The following is a 22,978-nucleotide window of genomic DNA, read 5'->3' on the forward strand; positions in this document are numbered from 1 at the left end:
AGACTATCTCTTTGCATCAAGATAATGGGATCTAGTGTCTAAAAAGTCGGCAATATATCCTTTTGTGAAAGTGAGTCTTGGGGAGAAAGGGCACAATTATTCAAAAAAGTGTTTGCAGGAGAGACTGAACAGTGTAGCTGGCTGGAGAGCTCTGCCTTGTTATGGATATTCAAGAAGAAAGATGTGCAGAGGCAAGGAAATTGAGGGCTGACGAGAACAGATAATGAGACCCAAGTCTATCACCTCCAGCTGAAGTCTGACCTAAGCTGAAAAGCAGCAGAAAGCAGAACCGCCAGGTGCTGGCAAACAGAGGTCACCTCAGCCGGCCCTGCGAAGCGCCCTCATCTCGAAGGACATCAGTGGGGCCCGTATGAAGTCTGACCTGCCCCTCTACCAGCTACAGAACCTCTGCTCAGGACAGGAGCCATCTGATGGGGCTACGCAGGTGACACCTGGGCTACACATTTTGTACGGAGAAAGGATTCGCGCACCCGTTTTTCCGGGCTTGGCAAACATGCTTCTTTTCAGAAGCGCAAGTGCCTGACTGGGCGCTCCCTGCTTCACACCATCACTGCTCCGCCAGTGTGGGTAAATTCAGCCAGCAGCACGTTATCATGTTATTTATTCATGCAAACATTCCACTGCACAGGGTCACAGAAGTCATGATCCTACAGAAATAATATGAGACTGTGTTTTTATATGGCCATTGGCATGAGGGGGTGCGTTTGCTTTCCCCAGACAAGCCAGAGGATGTCGTTAAGGATACAAGGCTTCTCCAGGGACAACAGGAAAACTGTTGTTTTTATTTTTTAAAGACTTGAACTATGCAAAACCTCAAGAGTGATTTAATGAACAGAGGGTTTCTGAGAGCCAAGTAGAGCCCAAAAAATGCTTTTAGATAAAGGTATTAAAATTCAGTGATTTGCAAGAGATGGGTAGAATATTCTAACCTGCACTTCTACAGGAGAGAAACAAAGTTATTTCAGAGCTTAAAATTGAATTTAAAAAAAAAAATAAATAAAACCACAAACAAATCAACACCACACTGCAAAGCTATTGCAACATATTTAAAACGAACAAAAAAACAGCCAGCAGAACAAAACAGTTGTGAACGCAAAAGCAGTGCTGCCCTGCCCACAGAACCACTCCAACGCTTCCCACTCGCACAGGTCCAGCACTCCCAGGCAGGTACCATCCTCCTGCCTGCTCTGCAGGTTCAAGAAACACCGCACTGCAAGAATGACAGCTCCTGCTCCAGCCGGCTGGAGCCTCGCTGGTTAGAAAATACACAAAGCACCTGCCTCCCTGGGTGGATGAGGAGAGTGTGCTACCACATCCAGAAGTAGCTTCCATCTTTAAGATATGAAGCAGACCTACAAACACTGATTTCGATTCTAGCATCACCTTCTTCAGTCTTCTGGATGGCTTGCAACAGATGATGGCGCTTTTCTCTCCCTTACAATGATGGGGGATAATAATCTCTGGCCTTACAAAACTGCTACAAGTAAGGATATCTTAGACAAAGTCAAAGTCAACGAAGTCAAAGTTAAACATAACAAATGCACAAGGCACTGCGAGCTCAGGGTGATTTTTATGGCCCAGAGTCTACCTGAAGATTTGACGGTAAGAAGCAAATATTTCCCTTGTGAAGAAGTACGCTAGAAACAGAAGTAATGGATGCACTAAAGATGTTTAAAACAGCATTATTGCTGTGTTCTGGGTTAATCGGGTCCATACAATTTGGTACAAAATTAATCATCTAAGACTGTAGTAATAAAGTCTCACTTGGAGGCTGCATCTCTGCTTGGCATAGGCCCAGGCACGCACATTATGTCAGATTGCTGAAAAACCATGGGGAAGAAACAGAAATAGTCATCCTCCTTACCCAAGTGCCTCCGGCATTCTCTCCATCACACCAAACGAGGAGACACAACATCTTCCGTCACAACTTCGCTGGATTTAGTGCAGGTACAAGACATTTTTCTGTGCTCTTTCAGTCATGCAGCAACTAAGAGTTTCATTACAATAATGTATAAAATTTCTCTTGCAATTAGCTTTATTTGCTCTTGGTTCTTTTTCCCAAAAGGCACACTAGATACTAAAATAAGTAAGACTGGTCAAAAATAAAACATTAACTATTATTGACTGAATAATTTTCTCATTGACGGTGAAACTAATGCAAACTACATAAAGTTAAACAGTAATGACTTTTTTGTAAAACTTCTACTAGCTGAATATTGTTGCTGTTAATTGCTATTTATTCTAGCTTAGTTATAATTTGTGGTATAGGCAATTGCAGCACTTTTGATGCAAAAATGCATCAAACTCAGACATGCTCTCTTTCCTGTTAATGTCATCTCTGGTGGAGCTGGGGGCACACACAGACTGGAGGCATCTGCTACAGACCGAACTGGGCACCGCATGCTTCTCCGGTTCAGGCAGCCGGTGCGCAGGGGTAGGCTGCTAAGGAAAAAACCAAAACAAACCCAAAAACCCAACCCCAAACACCACATTTCAGTCTCTCTGTGCCTCTTACCCCTTTCAGCTCCATCAAGGATACCAGAACACCTTTGCATGTTGGGAACTTCAGGAGGACAAGACTGCTCTCAGTTATCACACTGGTAACACAATATTTGGAAGCAGAGGAAAGGAGTATTCATGCCTTCTTCCTTTCTTCTTCTCATCATGAGCAGGACTAGACATAGGCTAGTCCCAGCTCTACACAGTAATTTAAAATCAATGTAATCACAGTGAACTTTGTCACCTCTGCTTCAGCTGAGTGGGTTTTTCATTCGGGTCCCTTGCCATTTTTCTCCCTGAAAATAAGTTCTTCGGTTTCCAGTCTGCCTCAAAATGAAATAAAGCCATCCTTGGCTTCAACACAGCACGTAAGCAGCCTCTCAAGAAATGCGAGACAGAGTACACTTCCATCATCTGCACATCCCTACATTCAAACACAATGATCTCCATTAAATATTTAGGACTCAAATATTTATATCCAGTCAATTAAATCAAGCATTACTTATCCTCCGGGGAATTCGTACCCTCCCTCAGCACAGAAGAGAGGACTAAAGTGCATTTCTTGTACTTACTAATAACACAGTAACACCTAAGGCTATGAAGAAATCCTTCTCACTAGATGCAAAGACCTTGGAAGCAAATATACAAATCTAGTATAAAAGAAGATATCAAGATTCTGCTGCTAGCCAACATAAACAAATGACAGCCTCTGCTCCAAGGAGCTTACCATGTAAGCTCTGAGAGACAGTAAAAAGCACTATTAGGTGGGGAAAAAAAAGACAAGATGAACAAAATATGAGACCTCTGCCACAGATGTACCTTCGACTCTGGAATACAGGCAACGGGCAAGTCCAACAGGCTACAGAGCACTGCCCCAGGAAAGGAACAGCTACTGGTACCAGCAGATCCTGCCACCACACCAGCGCTGCAGATTCTAGCAGGAGGATTTACAGCCAGCATTTTGTACAGAAGAAATCACCAGCTAGACTTTGTTAATCGTGTTATCATGCGCACTAATTCATACATCTCTCCTACAGCAAATCCTTTTTATTACAGAATTTCAAAAACCAATACTTGAATTTTAAACTTTAATATGAACTTACATTTTAAAACATTAAATTATCCAGCGAAGCGGACGTGAATGTGAAAAAAGGCCATTTCCTCCATCATTTCATTAAATTTGAAAGTACTTATTTATTTTAATAAGTCGAGATGTCCATATGCCAGGAAATTAACATCAAAGAATGTCAAATATGCCCAGTATCACTTAAAAGCCTACAGAGTATTATGCATTTTCAAAATAGCATAACTCAGCAAAACTACTTTCCCAGCAGTTACTTTTTATTACAGTTTCCAATAGTACTTTAGGGGAAAAGCTGAAAATGTTTACCATACTCTGCACCCCAGTTCATACAGAAATCACAAGATGCAACGCATGTCCAGGTACCACACCACAACCACCTTCCCTAATTTAAGGTCTTCTCTTAATGCCAAACAGATGGTTGGATGGTTGTCTAGCATGCACTCTTCCAAGGGCTTCTGTGCAGACCTCCTTCATGGGCACGTATGATCGAGACCATGGAAGGCCACAAATGGAAAGGTTGCGGGGGCTTGGACTGTTTCCTCTGAAGAGCTATACTTCACTAAGCACAAGACGACAGAATTGCGACTAATATTTGGATCATTTGAGCTACCCAGATGTTCTCCAGTCTGAAGAACTCATCTGCTGAAACTGCAAGGACTTCCTTGCCGAAGCGGGACTTAACTGGCGTGTACTCTGAAAAGCTACTCGTGGGAGCCTGCAATTTTGAACAAGGGCCCATAACAGATTAGCCTAGTTTCCTACAGAAACAGGCTTATGGATTTGAGCCTTCTGCTGCATCTGGTCTACCAATTCCCCTTCCCCACCACTTTCAAACCTGCTGGCTAACTCTGACCAGATCTGAGAGAAGTGGGTGATCTTGGAGCAGAGCCACCAGTTTTGTGAAGCGCGTCACCACAGGGAACTGTGGCAGGGAGTGCTGCTGAAGGCCACGAAAAGCTCAAAGCTTCATAGGCCTTGCAGACTTTTCACAGAAATACGAAGCCCTTAGCTGCTCATAGAGCTACACAGTTCTATTTTGTTTTAGCAGCAGAGAAAAAGAAGGCTCTTAGTACTTTCTCCAGTTCATACTCCTCACCTCATTACACCCTGCTTCAGCCATTCATGCATTCAACACCAAGCCAACTCTCAGACGGCCTGTACAAATTTAAGTTAGAGGTAACTCTTCTGTGTTTGTAGTGAGAGAAATTAAGTCCTGCAGGTATCTGGGAAGCCGTTGTGTGATATAAACAGTAACTGAACTACATACACTGAACCCTTCTTTACAGAAGCCACATGCAATTCTCACTGCAAACTTACGTTCACATGGCAAATTCCCTCGCTCAGAGATCACCATATGAGAAGACTGTATCATGCACATAAGTGTCTCAATTTCAAGTCTCCAGCAACAGAACTATAAATTAAAAACATGATCTGAAGTGCCACAGAAGCTTCCAAGTTGGAATCTATTTGAAAAGTTCATGTCGCCTCTGGTTAGGAGCAGACTAGCATCTGCATGTAAAATGGCTTTTCATACCCCGAGGGGCCAGAAGGTTTCAGGAGCAGCCTCAGACACACCACCACACCTCGGGAACAAAAGACAGCATGTAAAACTGAACGTGAAGTGATCTAAACTCTCCATGACTTCACTGCCGTTGTTACTTCAGGGTAAATCTTATTTCTGTACTTGAGAAATATATATTCATGCAAACGCAAGGCCAATCATGTTACATTCAATTCTTCATTCTGAGTGCATCCACTTACCGGTTTGTTCGTACAGGAGCTCGGCACATGGGATTGACCCCAGTGCTCAAGGACCAGACGATGTGAAATACAACAAAGGAGTCCTGCGAGGTCCTGGTCCAGCACAGTGCAAAAGCACATGATCAACAATTAAGGGACCTTTGTCACCTCAGCTCTAGGTGTGAATGTATTACGGGTGAGTTGAGAAGGAGACAGGAGACATTTGTCTCACTGTTCCACACAGGAAAAGCAATAGGAACTGCAGTCCACATGCCAATACTCATCACCTGCAGGCACGCAACTGTAGGGACATTTCCTCTTTTGTTCATTACTGAGGAAATTCATATACATCAAGACAGTTGAGAAAGTCTCGGAAGTGAGTCAGAAATAAAGAACCCCACATGAAACAGCTCCTCGTGAGCTTTCTGGCAGCTGGATAACTTAGATGTTGGTATGAATAATTACAGCAAGGCAAGGAAAAAAATACTACAGGCCAGCTTCGGAGGCCTCAGTTCAGCCACACTTGGATAATCTGAGACATGGCACCAGCCTCTCTGTGCCTTCCTGGTCTTTACAACTGTGATTACAACATGATCTCTCTTACAGCAGCTATGCTAGGTTAGACGTGTATCTGCATACGTGCCTGCAAGGCTGTAATCCTAGAGCAGTGTGGAGCAAACAAGCACAAAGTAAGACTGCATTCAAAGAGAAATGGAAAGGAGGGAGGGCTTACTTCAGCCATGGGTAGAAGAGACTGGCTTAGGTTAAACTCAGTAGTACTGCTTGGAAGACAAAAGGCAGGATTTTCTTTGAGATGGAGAAAGATAGAAGGCCTAAAACTCACTGCAGCAAAGACTCCTTTGGTGGAAGACTCGCTTGCTGGTCAAGTCAGCCAACTTAAGTATTTTTAAAGCAGTTATGTGTCTCAAAGGTATCTCACTCTATTGAGGGTTCAACCATAAGGACTCCGTGAGTCAGCAATGCCCACCAGTCCTTACTGTGTCAGTTCAAGTTGCAGTCTTCATCTCTCTGCAACAGGGACATAGGGCTCCTAATTCTTCATGAATTAAATCAGTCATCTCACTAACTGTCCTGAAAACATTATCAGTCCACAATCCCACTCACCTCAGAACTGGGCAGTGTCAGGAGGTGGAAGCGGGTGGGAACATATACTTAGGAAACATTCATTCAGGGTTCAATTGAATTAAACCCACTTGCTTTCCCAGCTCTACAAAACCAGAAGCTTGATACTCAGGTCCTCAATAAGGCTTGACATTACTTTTATACCAGAGAGTAATGTACCTCTTCAATAAATCATTCCAGTGCCAATAGCCTCCCTCAGACAGGAAGGCTACAGAGATGACCCTTAAGAGTTCAGAGGAGAGTTAAAAACATTTCCATAAAATCATTCAAGTGCTGTTTAAAGATGTAATTTATATGCACAGCTCTGCACTCCATTGCAGGATTTCATATTTATTTAATTTGATGGTTAAAAGATGGTTAAAAGCCTATCCAACTCTTTGGGCACATGCAGTCTTTAATAAAAAAACTTAGTAATTTAGAGCTAAATGGTCAATGCATTGAATAGGAAAAGAATGTCTTCTTACTCAAGCCCAACATTGTCCCAATCCCACTGGAGAAAACAGAGTACCAAACAAACAGACCAAGAGCGTCAAGAGAGCAGCCACCACAGTTTGCTGCTGAAGGAAGAATTAAGCTCCATAGCTGGATCACCTCCAGGGAGGCCTCCTGTTAGCTCAGGAGCTTCACAACATCCATGGTACCGACATGGTCTCCCCCAAGAAGAGGCAGTCTCCAAGGCAACCAAGATCTCCTCAATTAGCACTTGATAAGGTTGGCTGTGTGGCCTAAGAAACAGTGCACAGCACTGGGACTCGGGCTGAATTTCCAACTGATCTACGCCACATGGAGTATATCAAAGTAGTTACTTAAACTGCCCGGTCCTTCAGTTCCCACCAGGTAAACACGTCTACCTCAGAGATATTATAAACATTAGAACTTGCTTAACTGCTGAGCACTCGTACTGCAGTACCAAAACACCTCAGAACATACATAATGGGACTCTTTAATTCTACCTCTCCCTAACAGGCACATGACATTCAACATAGAAGCAACATGCACCACCTCTGCCCGCCCAGGGCAGATGCTGCGGTGCTGGCAGACACTGTTGGGAAGGCAGCTCTGCAGGGACACCCAGAGTGCTGGGTGAACTCCTCTTGCAGGCAGGGGCTGGTTTTTCCAAGGATCATAATGATTAAAAGCTGCAAGTCTTTTATTAAAGTCTTCGGTGCCGCATTCTGCAAGACGGAGACACTTTCTGGGAAAGGGGAAGAGATGGGGCAATTCCTGGGGCAGAGATACTGAAAAGAAGATTATCTTCTGAACAGTGGCTGAAATGACATAAAGAAGCCATCTGACATCTCAAAATAATAGAAATAATTCTACGTCTACTGCATCAACTGCAGTACTGGCCTTGTTCGGCTGTTTTATACAAAGACTCCACTTATATCATGCAACTAGAATTCTGATTCATTCCTTGATTATTTCGTGCTTGGACTATTGCAATAATGTTTGTGCCAAGCTACTTTTTTTTTTTTTTTTAAGCCACACTACAAGGCTATTCAGAGCTTCCCTGCTTGCTTTGTTTCTCACTGCAGTATCCAGTATCCTTGCTGTTCACATCCGTTTTCCCCACTCTTATTCTCCTATGTATGTTCAGTTACATATGAAATCAATACTGGAGGTTCAATGTATTACTGCAATCATTCAAGAACCTCAAGGCAACAGCAGACTCCAACCTTCTGTGTATTCTCCAGTCCATTTGCTGAGTTTGTATCACACCTGCTACCCAAATACTCCATCTTTCTTTTGTATGTTTAAAATATAGGCATTTCACATGTTTTTATGTCTGAAGAGCTTGGAATATTTTATAGTGTTTCCTATTTCAATGCCTAGAAATGCTAAATTGACAACTTTTTGCTGCACTTCAGCACACTTTCAGTTTTATGAAACAGTGCAGTGGTTGTTGTCATTCCAGAGGTTTCCTACAAATGTCCCAGTGTTCACATTGAAAGAAAATGCAACAAAAAGCACAGTACGCTTAAAGAACTGAGAAGTCTCCCCTCCCCAGCAAAAGCAGCTCTTTGTACTTTCTCATTTCAGCACAGATAGCCAGAGCTGTGATTGCAGCAGTGCAAAGTAAAAATACTTTGATGCAGTATTGGAACAACTGTATCCAAAGCTCTGAAGATTTCATCTAGCATCTGGTATAGTTATTTTATACTTTTGTGCTGTGGTAGGGAAAAACTCCATGAAAGAATGAAAGTTGAGGGAACAATCGACTTCCAGAAAGAGCCTTGCCAAAAAAGAAAAAATAAATAAAATAAAAGGCAATTTCACCATAACCATGCCCAACATTTAAAAATTCAGTCAACCATTTCGTTATAGACTGGATACCAGGATTGACTATGACAGTACCTGGAATAAACTGTAAGTGTGGCACACAAGAAAAGGTGGAAAGAATAGAGAAAAAACAGTATTAATGGTATTCAATAAGGAAATCGTGTCTGTGTCTAAGTAGAAACTAAATTACTATCTGAGGTTTTCTTAGCAGATTATTTAGAAGCATGCCAATAGACAAACAAAGTAAGTGACAAGGCTCTCAATCAGAGCTGTGTTGCCCAGCAATATGGCTTTGTAAAAATGATACAGACTACTTGGACTGCTGCTAGCAAGGCTGGCTCTCCTTACTAGACTGCTAATGTTATTATAAATACTCGCCACAGACACTTGATAGTGAATTCCTCATTCACACTAGCTTACGGTTAGGAAGATATATCCTGCTCTTAGGGATGGGAATTTGAAAACTTGTTTCTTCATTCTCATAAAAAACCCCAAAATAGTATTTTTTATTTCTCACTTCACGATGCAGAAAAGCTAAAGAAAGATAAAAAGCATTCTCCTTGACATCCTCCTAGTAAGCACACATTTTGGTACGGATTCTGCAGACAAGACATTTGTACTGTTCCTTGCTCATGGACATGAAGACTCATGACCCAGTAGCGTCAGAATACAAACAATCAAAATATACAGATGGCATTGCCTGTTTGAGAAAATACACAGCAGTACCATTTGCTTTAGCTGTGCACTTTAAAAATCAGGGTTCATGCTTTGACAGTAACAACAAACTCTGAAGCTATGGTTTTCCGTGTTTCTCTTATGGAAGAGTGTAGCATTGATTTCCAGAACAACTGCTACTCTAATAAGATTGCACATGGAAACGAACGCGTCACAGCTGCTTTCAGCAGGGTTCAGTGAAGACCAACATCCGTCTCTGATGAACATAGATAAAACATTCAAAGCTCAGCTTACTGATCAGATGAGATACTAAAGTGAATATTTTTGCTAGTTCTCTCAGCTTAGTTCCTCTTTAGAAAGTCATCTTGAAAGAGTGAAGAAGGGAGAGAGACAGAATGTGCTCATTTTGACCGCCCTGCATTTAACAGAGGTGACTACTTTTACAGGGGAATGATAACCACGCACGCAGTATGCCAGAGTTTTGGTCAATATCAAGATTTATTATTCTGAGGGACAGAAAGAGTGAAATACTGACCATGGCAAATAGGCCATTAGTTACCTCTCAGTTCAATAAGTCTTGCTGCTTTCCTTACTATGTGCTGATTATTTCCTGTCCAATTCACATTAGCAGCTTATTAATGAGAACAATCTAAGCAAAGAGAGAGAAATTCACACATTTACAAAGGACATCACCAAGTTACGTTTCATCAGAGTTAACACCATTTGCTATTCTTTCAGGAAATAACCTTTACTGATCTTTCCTGTTTTAATGCCAGCAATTGCTTTTGTGAAGAACATTCAATTCTTATATTCACAACCGGTTATATTCTAAATAATAGCACCTTAAAGGACTGCAATAACCTCTTAAGTGTTGTAGGACAAAGCATTCACATACTGATAGTGTCCACTAGCATGACAGTCTGGCCACAGTTCCTGTTCTTAATGGACACTTTCCCTCACTCACAGGGTCATCCCTACTCTTGTGAAGCCTATTTTGCTTCTATTAGCTTCTACTAAGGTTCATGGCAACTGCACAGAATCTTGGAGAGAAAGGATCCAACATTTTACACAGAAAAAACATCAGTAAGGACACACATAAAGAAAAGAAGCATCATAAGTAGTGCTAATGATTTCACAAAGAAAATGACAGATCAAAGGTATAAAGAGAAAAGAGATGCCTTGAATATACCATAAGATTAAAGCGAAAAAACAACTGTATGCATTTTCTGCATAGGGCTCTCTTTACAAAGCCATCACTAAGTAAGTAAAAAGAACATGTATATATCCTTGGCCAGTGTCTGCTTTTTTGTTCTTCAAGCCCAAATGGTTTTGATTACTTAAAATAAAGTATTTCTTTAATAAGTCGGCTTGCAACACTGAGGCTGATTAGCAGAACACTCATCGAGAGCGCAGGATATACCAGTCCCACCAGTGCCAGCACCAGAGCTCAACTGGGAAACTCCAGTGACAAACGCACCACTGCCTACAACATCCTGCTCCAGGACAGTGCAACCTCCCATCCCACACCCATTGATCGTGTGTTAATACTGGGACTAATTAGACATCACATCTTATATGTTAAGATTCTAAGAGGAGTTTCCCAATTTGAGTAGGAGAGGAAGAAGCAGTATTTCCCCATAGCTACTGGTTTTCCACAATCTTATGCAATGATTGTCACCTTAATTTTACATACTAGTGTTTCAGAAAAACAGATATGAGTAGGTATAGGCCCTTGAGAGCTACTATCACTTAAGATACAAGCATCTGAGTCAGCATCTCATACCATGATCTCCTCCTAAAGTCCTGACCCTCTTACTACCCATTTTTTGGGCTATTGCAAGGCAAAATAGGGTCTGCTCAGGTCACCAGCAGAGTGCTCTCAGCACTGACAGATACAACACTTGACACTGAGAGGCAACTTTAAATGTCTGCAATATTGTGCTCTGTGAAGACACACATTACACAAGGGAGGGCAAGTCAGAAAGCCCTGGATCTGGTAGATGTTTCAATTGCATATTTCTGTAGGATTTCAAGTCTGTTTTGTTTTATAAACAGCTCATATATTTACAAAAATATTCCCACAGCAATGACAAGGCACCTGAACTACTACCCCTCACTGTTATGGGTATTAGAAGTACACTGAGTTCTGTGCCAGTTATAAGGATGTGCTAAAAAATATTTCAAATGTATCCATTTGGTGATTAGCCTAACAGAGAAGATTGCTGTGAAAAGACTGCACTGAACCACATTTAGGATCCACACTTAATTCTTGCTTTGACTGGGCTGTGCCTATTCCACATTCCTGTTGCACTGCAAAGAACGCGGTCAGTTGCAATTTAGGAAGTCTTTGGACAGGATCATGGAATAAATACTTTGCCAAAATATACACAAATACACACTGAGCAGAGAAATCCCCCTAGAAATGTAGTTTGAGCTTCCTGAAAAATCCTAAAAAGAACATCTAGGAGATCTCAGTTTCTGTTAAGTCTTGCAGTTCCTATTTAAAGACAAGTTAGTCTTCTGTTTTCAGTGTTTGCTCACTTCTGAAATTGGTTTAAAGAGCTGCTAGCATAGACTTAACAAAGTTTCTTCTGAAAGGGTGATTGTGTTTCCTTCTGTCTTTTTGACACAACCCATTTGAAATGGCCTTCTTCATTTAATTATCTAGTCTTTATTTTTCTGAGTTTTATTTCTGAATTGGAATAAATGTTATAGTCAGATTTTTTTCTGTACACAACAGGCTTATTTTATAAGGCTTTAAAATCCTTTCTTCTACAATCAGAGAGCAAAGCGAGAGCTCTGTGGTACAGCTTCGCAGCTTCATCCAGGGCACATGTAGCATGAGCACAGGGCACTGAAGTTCACAGGGTCATTTAGGTAGGTAGGTGCCTTATACAAATGTTTACAAGACCCCTCTAAACTCTTGTGCCTGAGAGGAGCAATATTCCCAGGCAGTACCTAGTAATGCTATAGATCACTCACAAAACCAGGAAAATTCCTGATTTCCAGAGTTTAAACCAATTCCTAGACGTTCACCCTCCACAAGAGCATAGAGCAGCTGAAGAGTTTCCTACAGGCTACAGAGGAATTACTCTAAAAGCACAATATAGGACAGATATATCCTCCGGAAGATAAAGACTTGAGGGCTCGCTGCAATGTGGCTGTGCCCTTTTTCCACCTCCAGGCAGGAAAACCACAACTGGCTGCCTGCTTTCAGACCTCTCCATCCCCACCTCAGGTTTTATTACAGAACACTTGAGCCCAAAAAACACAAAAGCTCTGCAAGCAGGGAGGCACAGACCTAAATGTAGAGAAGCCTCCACTGCTATAAATCAGTGCAGCTCAATTGATATCAATATAAAGCCATAGTTCAGCCTAATATAGGCCCAGCAGAGACATCAGTGGGCTGGTCAATATTTGGGTTCAACAGAAGCCTGCCTGCTGACAGCTGCCAGAGGTTGTCCTGGTCTTATCTATCCAGTTGGCAAATTCCCTTGGAAGAAACTTCAGATTCACCAGCACAGTCTAGCAGAACTTTCTTCCCTGCCCATAATTGCTGGGGCTGGGCCAGCAGATGTTGTACAACCAAGCAGAGGGGAGCTGGCCTAACCATCTGAGGATAGGGCAGGGAAGCAGCCTACCAGACAATGCCTGTAAAAGAGCTTGGAAATCATTGACACAGGCTAATTGCTTACTGCAGAGTGAAGTTTCCACTCTCTGTAGGCTCATTTGATGTAAACTTCCTAGTCATGTCCAAAACCCTACCCGCAGGACAAACATTGTTAGTACATAAACTGCTTAGCCAAGCCCTGCTCAGGGTTCCTGGGAAATATTCTGGGGAACGAGGAAGCAGGGAGAAAGAATCAGATAACAGGATCATCATCCTCCTCGCTGTGCTCGGCTAGAAACAAACATCTGTCTGGCATCTGGGCTCTGTCACCCACCATTTATTCCCATCTTGAACCTAAACACAGCAGCTAAGCATTTTCGTTACCTCTGGTTCCCTTAGCGAGCAAATAGGGACAGAAGACATCAGATAAGACAGGCTGAACTGGCTGAAAATCCTGCATGGAGCTGGAAAGAACCAAGTGAGGGGACAAAAGAGAAACTTCTACATATAAAAAGCCACAACAAAGCAGCAGCCTGTAGAAACATGGAATTTCTAACAGAGCACAGGCTCCTTTCCCCACCTAATTGCTCATCTTAATTTCCTCCCTTTCTCAATGAAAGGCTGGCAATCCTGAGACTCCTGCAGGACATAGCACCAACCCTGGAAAATTCCTTTGGAAATAACCATGTCTTTCCCAAGTCTCTACTTGCCTTTGCCTTCTCCCTCTCAGATACAACCCAAATTATTGCCTGCATCTCAGCATCCACACGTAGCATGTGGCCCTGGCTCCTCCTTGCAGGCTGAGACCACAACACAGCTCAGGAGGAGCCCAGATCTCCATCCTCTTCCACGATGGCCTTGCTCAGATGCAGGACACGCACAACCCATACAGCTGGGACACGCAGTACCCTATCTGTTTGCTCACACCAGTATTTCATGTCACTAAACCTTTGGCAGGAATTCCTGCAGCTGGAATATTTGGTCCCAAACCACATCCCCCTGGAATGGCATCTCAAGTCACTTCGTTCAAACAGTAGCCTGACAAAGCATCCTGAGAAAACCATACTATATCCTCTTCTGCTTTCTTGACAAGTGCTGGTAAATATATCATTTCCACCTTTTTAATCTCCTAATTTACTCCTTTTATAAGCAATAGTGACAAAAAGGTTCCAATTAGAGAGCACTAATCAGGTAGAATGGCATGTGATTGACAGCTGAGAAGTCACTGTCTGTTCTCTGAAAAACAGACTGGCTATTTTCCTCACAGAAGCAGGAGATTTTTCAACAGACAAAAGGATGCAAAACCCCAAAAGATAAGGTATAATTACACATGAGGACTACATATTTTGTTTTGACATAAATCTAAAAGGATTCGTAGGTGGTAAAAGCTGTTTTGGAGGGGTGAACAAGTGATATTACTCATAAAGGAAGAACACCAATCACAAAAATAGAATTAGGAAAACTGTCTATGCATAAACTGATGTGTGGCAAGTTTGTGGGGTTTTGTTGCTTCGTTTGTTTTGGGGTTTTTTTTTTAAATCAGGACAGGTTAAAAAAAAAAAGTTCAGCAGCTCAAGCAGAGAGTTTTGACACATGACAACAGAATAATTCCACCAGTGTTTTACCTTTTTTTAAACATCTTCATTTAACTGCCTATAATGAATATTTCAAATACATTTTTCAGTAACAGAAACAAAAAGTAGTCATTTGTCCTACATTACCAAAATGTTTAGATGTATTTCACTTGTGTGACCTCATTTGCAAATGAGATAGCTTGTATTTTGAGATCTAATAGAGAAAACTTGTGACATCTGGTACTTTGTGTATTAATGGAAAAAAAAACCAACACACGCACAACTCTAAGCTTACCTATAATTCATTTCCAATGAAAATTATGGTCTATATCAAGGAGAGGAGTTGGTAGTTAAAATTAACATTTGCCTGTTTATCTGGTATCAGTATTCAGACTTCTTATGAAGAACTCTTCCTTCAGCTAAAACTGGACCTGCACAACATTCCTCTTGGCTGAGCACCAAGTGTTTGAAATGCATCTCAGATCTTCCACAAGTTTATTACGATGTTTGAAGTCTTTATAGAAACTTTCTAGATATTAGACATTTTTCCACAGAGGACAGAGCTTATTAACATGATTTCAAGTTGTTGGGGTTTTTTTAACAACTTCAAATACAGACCTGGACTCTTCTAGACCTGAACCAACTGTCAAACCATACAAAGACATCATTCCAAAGTATATTTTGATTTGTGGCATTTCCAAGCTGTGCAGACACATCAGGTTTTCCATAAGGCTTATAAGAGCAGTGGGACAAACAATAAAATACTCTCCCAATATCCTACCTTCTCAGCATCACACATCCTGCTGTGATGCTGCACTGACAGGTCTCGTTGTCGTCCTTACACACAACCATGAATACACATGCATGCAAAGAAATAATTGTAAAATGTATAGGTTTTCTTTTATCTGGATGCTCCCAGTCTTCCTAGAAAACTCGACAGGGTAGCAAATGGTGAGCTTGGGAATGTACCGGTAAGGAAAAGTTTGTGGGAGCATTTCTTTTTCAGGGCATGTTAAAAAACTAAAAGAAGAGTGAGAGAGGGAGGAGAGTAATAAGGCAAATCCTGCAGATAAATGGCAGGAATGCAAGAAAGGAGAGTATGTGCGTAGAGGGAGTTTGCGAGGGAGCTGGCAGAAGAAAAGACACTGTAAAACTAATTTAAACAATTTCTGAGCGTAGTAGAAAAAAAAAGCATGGAAACAATTTGATTTTGGAGATATTTCATGTTTCAAGTCCTCTGAAGAAGTCAACTCACCCGAGTATGCCCAGTAAGGATCCCCCGAAGCTTTTCGCCTCCGTATCTGCACAGAACTCCCATGTCTGTTTTCATGCAGCGAGCCAACATAACCTTCAGTCAGAGCTGGGAACAGAAGAAGCAGGAATCGTTAGAAAAGTGGTATTTACTCCCTGGACTTTACACTGTGAAGTTTAAATCTTTGCTGAGCAGAGACGACAAACTTGGCATTACTTAAAAACAAGTTAACTGGCATGTTCCTCACCCACGGAACATCCAAAGATGATTCAGAGAAGCCAGGACTCACTGATGCCACTATTCTCATCTGGCACATGCCTGTATAACTCCAGTAATTTCTATCCATAAACATATTCTGATATACAGAAGCAAAAAAGTATGAGCCGTGACATGACTAAACTTTCTCTGTCTAGACCCAAAAGATGGCTTACTTTGCTAGCAACTACCAAACTACTAATGGTAACTCAACACGAGAATTATCAATATCCTTAAAAGAATACAGATGGAAAGCATGTGGAATATGCTGGTATGGTGTTATCCTGGTTATGGTAACTGCACCTATTTTAAACCCCATCTGGAAATCCCACGGAGGACAGTTTCGGTCAAGACCGAATGAATCTCCTCCCCGTGCAGTCTCCAGACACACTGGGTCACAGCCTCGACATGGACAAGGCTCGAGCAGCATCACCTCAAGCGATTTATTGGAGCAAGGCAGCCCATAGCACGGCTTTCTAGCCAGGGGAAGGGTGCGTTTGTCAGACGAAATATCCAGCGTGCAATCCCAATGCCTTACGGCACAAAAGGGAGAGGCCAGTAATGAAGAAATTTTTGTAAAACTTTGCAAGCTAGAAGGAATTAAATTCATCAACCAAAACGGAAAAGAACGCATCCTGCATTGCATCCCAGGATTTCTCTTTTATACCTCAAACTATTTTTTTTTTTTTTGGCAAAGAAATGCATAGCTTCCATGAAGTCATGGGTAGTTCGGGGCTTTTATGTACAAATTTTGTTTACTGTTTTTATGCATCTGACTGAACTAAACCGGAGGTGTGTGGATTCACAAGTGTCAGTAAAGATTCTGTAATAAATTAAACCACCTTTCTCAGAGCACCACAGCCAAAAGCTTTTGTGCTATAACGAACACAGACAAACCCATTAAATCTGCAGACATGGAATGAGAAGAGCAAGCATGCACCACATCAGTTTATGGAAATTTAAGTCCAAGTGCTCCCAAACCACTAATATGATCAGTAAGAAACTAGCTGAATAATTCAAATTAAAGCTTTAGAAAACCATGTAAAGCGCTGCTACCTGCATGCAGTCACCAAGCACTGTATTCCCTGCTACTCCCTGGCAAATTACAGCTGGGCTGAAACTAAGCTTGTAACAGAACTTTATTGAACATCAAGCACCAGTAACTGAGAATTTGCCTTTCTTTCCTTTTAGAAGAGTTTCTGGGTGACATCCCTTTGTACCATGGTAGCAGAGAACATGCTGTGTCTGAGGGCTACCCATGTCTGCCAAACAGCTCTATAGACAACCTTTACTTTGCAACGTGGATCGTGGATTTCTGCAGATTTTGGAATCCAGAAGAGGTAGGAAAATTCATGCAATCTCAGGAAAGGCATTACAGGTTTGCGCCTGCCAAATTTTCTCTTGTGTGAGCAAAGGTACTAATTGTACAATTTATTACAACCCTCTGACTTGAATGAGTTCTCCAGGTTTCTTGGCAACTTTCTAAATGCTAATTCACTCCAGGATGCAAACTAGAAGCACTGGAACACATCGTGCCAGCAGGATTTGTAAGCAACAGTATATCACATACCTTGGTTTCCTCTTCTGGTTTACCCTAATACATCCAACTGGTTGGGAAGCAACAGGCACTCATTTCAGTGGGCGAGAACAGGTGAGGGATGTGGAGAACCAAACCCTCTCGGGAAAACACACAAAAAACCCAAACGCAACACACCCACACCTAAGCAAAGATCAGAGACCACGAAAATCCCAAGGAAAAGAACACAGAAATACCTCAGTTGATGGCTGGAAAGGCTATCAGAAAAAACAGCCCGATTATTCACTTCAAAATCACACATGCTGAGAAATACACCTAAAGTCTCTCCCTATTACAAAATGAAGGACAACAGTGGCTTCCTTCCGAGCACCCTCTACATAGAGGAGAAAAATAGTTGTGGGGGCTTGTTGCCCAGAAAAATTGATTCCTGCAGGCAAAAGGAAGATTCCACCCTGCCTCCTCCAAGAAATAAAGTCCTCCTGCAGGTATCTGTTCAGCGAGCCCCTCTGTGTGCCATCATTACCATCAGAAGAAAGAAACAATGTTTAAATAATCTGTTCTTCTTGAATGTAAAAAGGCTCTGAGTCAGTGCAAAATATCTGAAGTTGTAAAACCCTTTGTACTCCTAGTCTGAATCGTCAAAAAGCCACATGGCAATCATGGCATGGCTATGAATCATACCATTGATTTTCAGTATCCTCTGTGCAGAAAATTAAATTATGCAAATCCAAGCCTTTATGAATGCCTAACTTCAAATGTGAAATTGAACATTTGCTTCAGTCAGCATCTTATTTATGCAATTAAAAACCTGACATTCCTGTGAAATTATGCAGTTTTAGTTTTCTGCATAGACACTTAATAGATGTATACATTCACCTGTACTTATAAATGGTGAAGAACCAATGCTGCACACAAATTTATTTCCACCAAAAAGGATGTTACAAACCAAGATGGGAGCTCAAGTATTTGTCAAGAGAACTGTGGGAAGGAACTTGCTGGTTATATCCCTAAATATCTTCTGCAAGTCTGAAAAAGAAACAAATTAGAACATCCTGTTCTAAATAAAATCCTGCGCCACTGTTAGGCAGCCCAGCATTAATGTCAATAGTTCCCTTTGAATGTGCAATAATTCAGTAGTCATTAGCAATTTAGAGAAGATATATATTTACTGGATAGCTGCAGAAACTCTGGGAAAAGGATGACAGGTCAAGATCTCTGGCTGTGCTGTGAACTGGAAAGGTAATGGTCTGTTGAAAATCATGACACCACCTTCTTCCCTAAGCTGGCTCAGGTCCCCAGTCCATACGGCCACGTATTTCTGCGTGGGGACACACAAACACTCCAACAAAACAGTGTGGGAACAAATAGCTATTGTTGGCAATATCTTATACTGGTAAAGTCATCAGGAAACCACAGACTCAATCTCATGGTGCTTTTGTTCTGTGGTGTCAACTGGGGTCAATGGGCGCTCTCATACTGAAGAGGGACAAGGTGCAGAACACAGCACACAGTGGCTTTTCAGATAAAAGTCTGGAAGTGTCAAAGCATTCAAGTCAAGTTATTTCAAAAAAACAAAGTGCTTTATCAAAACCACCTTACCTTTCAGGCAGAATTGTTACTTTCTCCAGATTTCGGGGGAGAGGGGGCAGGGAGGAGGGACTGAACGAGTACATTCCAACTAAAACAACTTGACACCACAAATCAAAATTTACCAGGCACCTCAGTGTTGCTCAATCTGCTCCTTTCACTGAAAATATCTACAGCTAAAATATTTTGTCCAGCTCCAGCCATTAGAGTACATTTATCCATTTTTCTGAGACACTCCAATTCCACGGTTTCAGAAGCTATACAAGTGACTCGAACTCAACCAACATCTTCAGCGTTTCTAACATCCAAACAAGCTTTGGAGAAAATCTTTTAGGAAAGTTACGTTAGCACCAATCACTACAGGTTTCCACAAGTCTTTTTCAGCTGGGAGACGGTTAACAGCTCAGGAACAGGGAGCAGCCAAGTGGTTTCCTGCTCTGCTCCTGTAGAACTGGATGCTGGAGAAAAGCCAGCAATTAGACAGACTGGTCCGGCATGGAGCAAACATGGGGAGGCTCCTCTCTTGTGGGAACCCTGGAAAAGCTGGGGAAGTGGAAATGGGGACAATAGGAAGGGCAGGGACATGCTGCAGGAAGGCTCAAAATGGAGCAGCCAAAATAGAGGGGTGGGGTGGAACACAGGCACACACCGAGCAGGAGGCAAAGAGCAAGAGGAGGGACAGCAGAAGCCCTTGCCCTGCAAGGCTTATTTAATTCATCATGCCAGCGCTGATGGCAGAGGAGTAATGAATACCCTAATATATGGTCTGAGACTTGCAGATACACGATTAAAAGAGAGGGGGACCAATCTTACACTCGGATACACAAGCGTGAAATTAAATCCTGAGCAACTCCCCTGGCTGCCGGTGCAATGCTGGTGTCAATGGAGCGGAACACCTGCAGCCAGCGGAGCTGTGCTGCGCCCATCAGAGTCCTGCAAGGAACAGAACATCCTACACGGCTAACATGGAGGAATCTCTTACACACAATTTCATATGATTTTCATCGGTACTGAAAGCTACATGATTTTAGATGATGTGCTAAATGAATCAACCCGTGCCGCCTATCTGCAGACAGCAAAAGCAATGCAATGCTGGGATTCGCCTTAGCATTCTGATCAGCTTTCCATTCCCTCTGTCTCGATGTATTAACTTTCCAATAAAAATTATTTGATAAGTGCCCTCAAAGGTATGATAAGGTAATTCCTTCCTGAATACCTTACTGGCATTCATAGTTCACATGCAAACACAAAATTTTATCCCCAATCTACCTTAAATATAAAGCTATTATACTATTCAGAGAGATTATACCCTCGGCATTAGTGTTTAAAAGGTATCAAGCCATCAGCTATGTAAGAAAAATCCTTTAAGGTCGACACTTTATGTCTGAATGGTGAAATCATTAGTTATGATGGCAGATTAACTAGATTGTGTGCCAAACTCAGATTCTTTTAAGCCTTCTTTGAAGACAAGGCTTGCACACAAATCTGTTTTCAGCTGTTACGATTAGGACAGTACAGAGTCAAAGGTACACACATTGCTCAGCTCATAATCATTCAGTGAGTTGCCACTGTGGACTACACTGGCAGTAGAATCAGTTCTAGTCTTAGCTATAATGTGGACACGCTTCTTAACTGATGTAGTTCAACCTAGTGCTGCTGCTGGAAAACAAGCCAGACTTTGGAGACAAGAGCCTTGACTGTTGGAATCTGGAGTAATGTCACACTATGAAAACACTTAAAGGAGGGGGGTTAAAAATAAAATCTTGTTAGTGTATATCAAAAACCACTAAATCATAAGGAATGCCAGCAAATAGTTCTGTATCAAATCAATACCTGTAGAAAGGAAACTTTTCAAAAACAAGAAACCCACTATTTTCTCAGACTGCACAACATCGCATTTTAAAGGGAGGAGGGGGCACAGAAATATTACCCAAAGGGCTTTTGTATCATCTCTTAAGTGGAGTTTAAGAGATCAGTGAGCCAAGACACTTAGCCATCTGCAAGCCTAAAGCTTCAAGCAAGTCTCACTGAACAAAAGCAGCATCTTTATCTCTGTGTATTTACTGTATTTTTAATTGGATTGCGCTAAAGAGAGTCAGGTAAGCTGAAGACACTGCAATGCTATGCACTGCAACACACACTCTGCTGAAAAGAATTTAGGCTCCTGGGCAATTTCTTAAGATAAATGTTGTCAAATGGGCCAGAAGGGAAAAAGTGAGGAGGAAAAAATAATGATAGGAAATAAATTCATAATAATAAACAATTAAAGTGGTTTTGTACAATTAAAATAAATAATGGTTAAATCCATCTCTCTAGGCTCCTTCATGGAAAACTTGCTAAACAAAGCTAGGCTATTTGCCTTAAATATTTTACCACCCTTTGACAGCAAATAAATCTAGAAATATTTCAGGCACAGCTAATCCATTTTGAGAGTGTATTACTTTTAAGCAGACTCCTCAGCCATAGATTCCCATATTTTGCGGATTATTTTATATCTTGCCAAAGAAGAATGAAAGTTAAAATAACATATGGTGGTCTACAGCATCAACAAATTATATCCTGAATGAGACTTCTTCCTTTGATTATGCTGCAGAGATTTCTTCTGATTATCAGATAAAAGACAAAATCCATTCTCATATGAACGCACACATAATTTTCGCACCTTTCCATTACAGAAATATGAGGGTTACAAATCACAAGTTTCTCACAACTAAGTGAAACAACAGAAACCCGGATGCCACATCTGCCAAGAGCTATATATCCCTTTCCCAGATGACAGTCACCCAGACAGCTCCTTAATTCCCGTAAGAGCACAACCCACAGATCTAGTCCTAAAAGTGACATGGGGACTTTTCACACCATTCATTCTCTGATAGATTATGTGATAACAGCACAAATCCTAAGAACAAGAACATAAATGCAGAGCACAGCAGGCCTTTACAGGAACTAGCCAACAGACTGCGATTTGAAGATGAAAAATAGTCCAGGGAACACACTGTCAAACTGTGGGGATTAAATTAACTAGCGGAATTAAAAGCCCTTATCCCAAACATGAATACACCAGTCACTAGGTGCATTAACCCTTGGTAACCTGTTGAGTTCAAAGCCAGCAAGTTAAGCGTAATGCAATTTTGTATTACTCCAAGGTATCACCACGATGCAAGTCCCGAAGCATTAGAGCCGATGGAGAAGAGCAACAGAAGACAGATTTACAGTGCAGTCTTTTCCTTATGTTACAAGGGATGGAGTTTAAGGGTGACAGGAAAGTCTTCCACTTCAGAGCAAGCCTGATGCCAAACCAGAACAAGGACACAAAGTGCTGCTCTCCAGCACAGCAAATGTCCTCCCAAAGAAAAGCAAACCTGGCTCCTCTGTCACGAGTTCCCAGGCATCCTTCTCAGCCTGCCTGGCTTCATAAGCAAGATGAGCAAAGCTCATTAGCAAGACAGCAAGGCAACTTCAAGTTGCATTAATGATGCCCCATTAAGGAGACTCAGAAAAAGCAGCTTGGGAAGCCAGGAAGAGACAGATGCTGCCGGATGATTAGAAAGAGCTTCAATTTGGCCTTTTCGTGGCTTACACTTGGCTAGCACCAGCTGTGCAAGATACGACATAGCTGGTGAATTTGGACCACTGATGTCAACTGGCATCACCTACAGCACTTCTGCTAGGAATAAGCAAAGTCAGCCAGATAACCAACGGTGCCAACGATTTCCATCTC

At 41.8% G+C, this 22,978-nt stretch overlaps 1 protein-coding gene across 1 annotated transcript in view; it reads right to left on the minus strand.

Moving 5' to 3' along the window:
* The window catches only part of PTPRG (protein tyrosine phosphatase receptor type G), a 410,558-nt gene that overhangs the window by 305,281 nt on the left and 82,299 nt on the right, over window positions 1-22,978 (minus strand). Inside the window, exon 2 of the mRNA XM_065642503.1 lies at window positions 15,882-15,986. Coding sequence (XP_065498575.1) covers window positions 15,882-15,986 — 105 coding nt within the window. The remainder of the gene's footprint in view (window positions 1-15,881; window positions 15,987-22,978) is intronic.

This window comes from Caloenas nicobarica, chromosome 11, assembly GCF_036013445.1.
Source record: "Caloenas nicobarica isolate bCalNic1 chromosome 11, bCalNic1.hap1, whole genome shotgun sequence".
Taxonomy (NCBI): domain Eukaryota; kingdom Metazoa; phylum Chordata; class Aves; order Columbiformes; family Columbidae; genus Caloenas; species Caloenas nicobarica.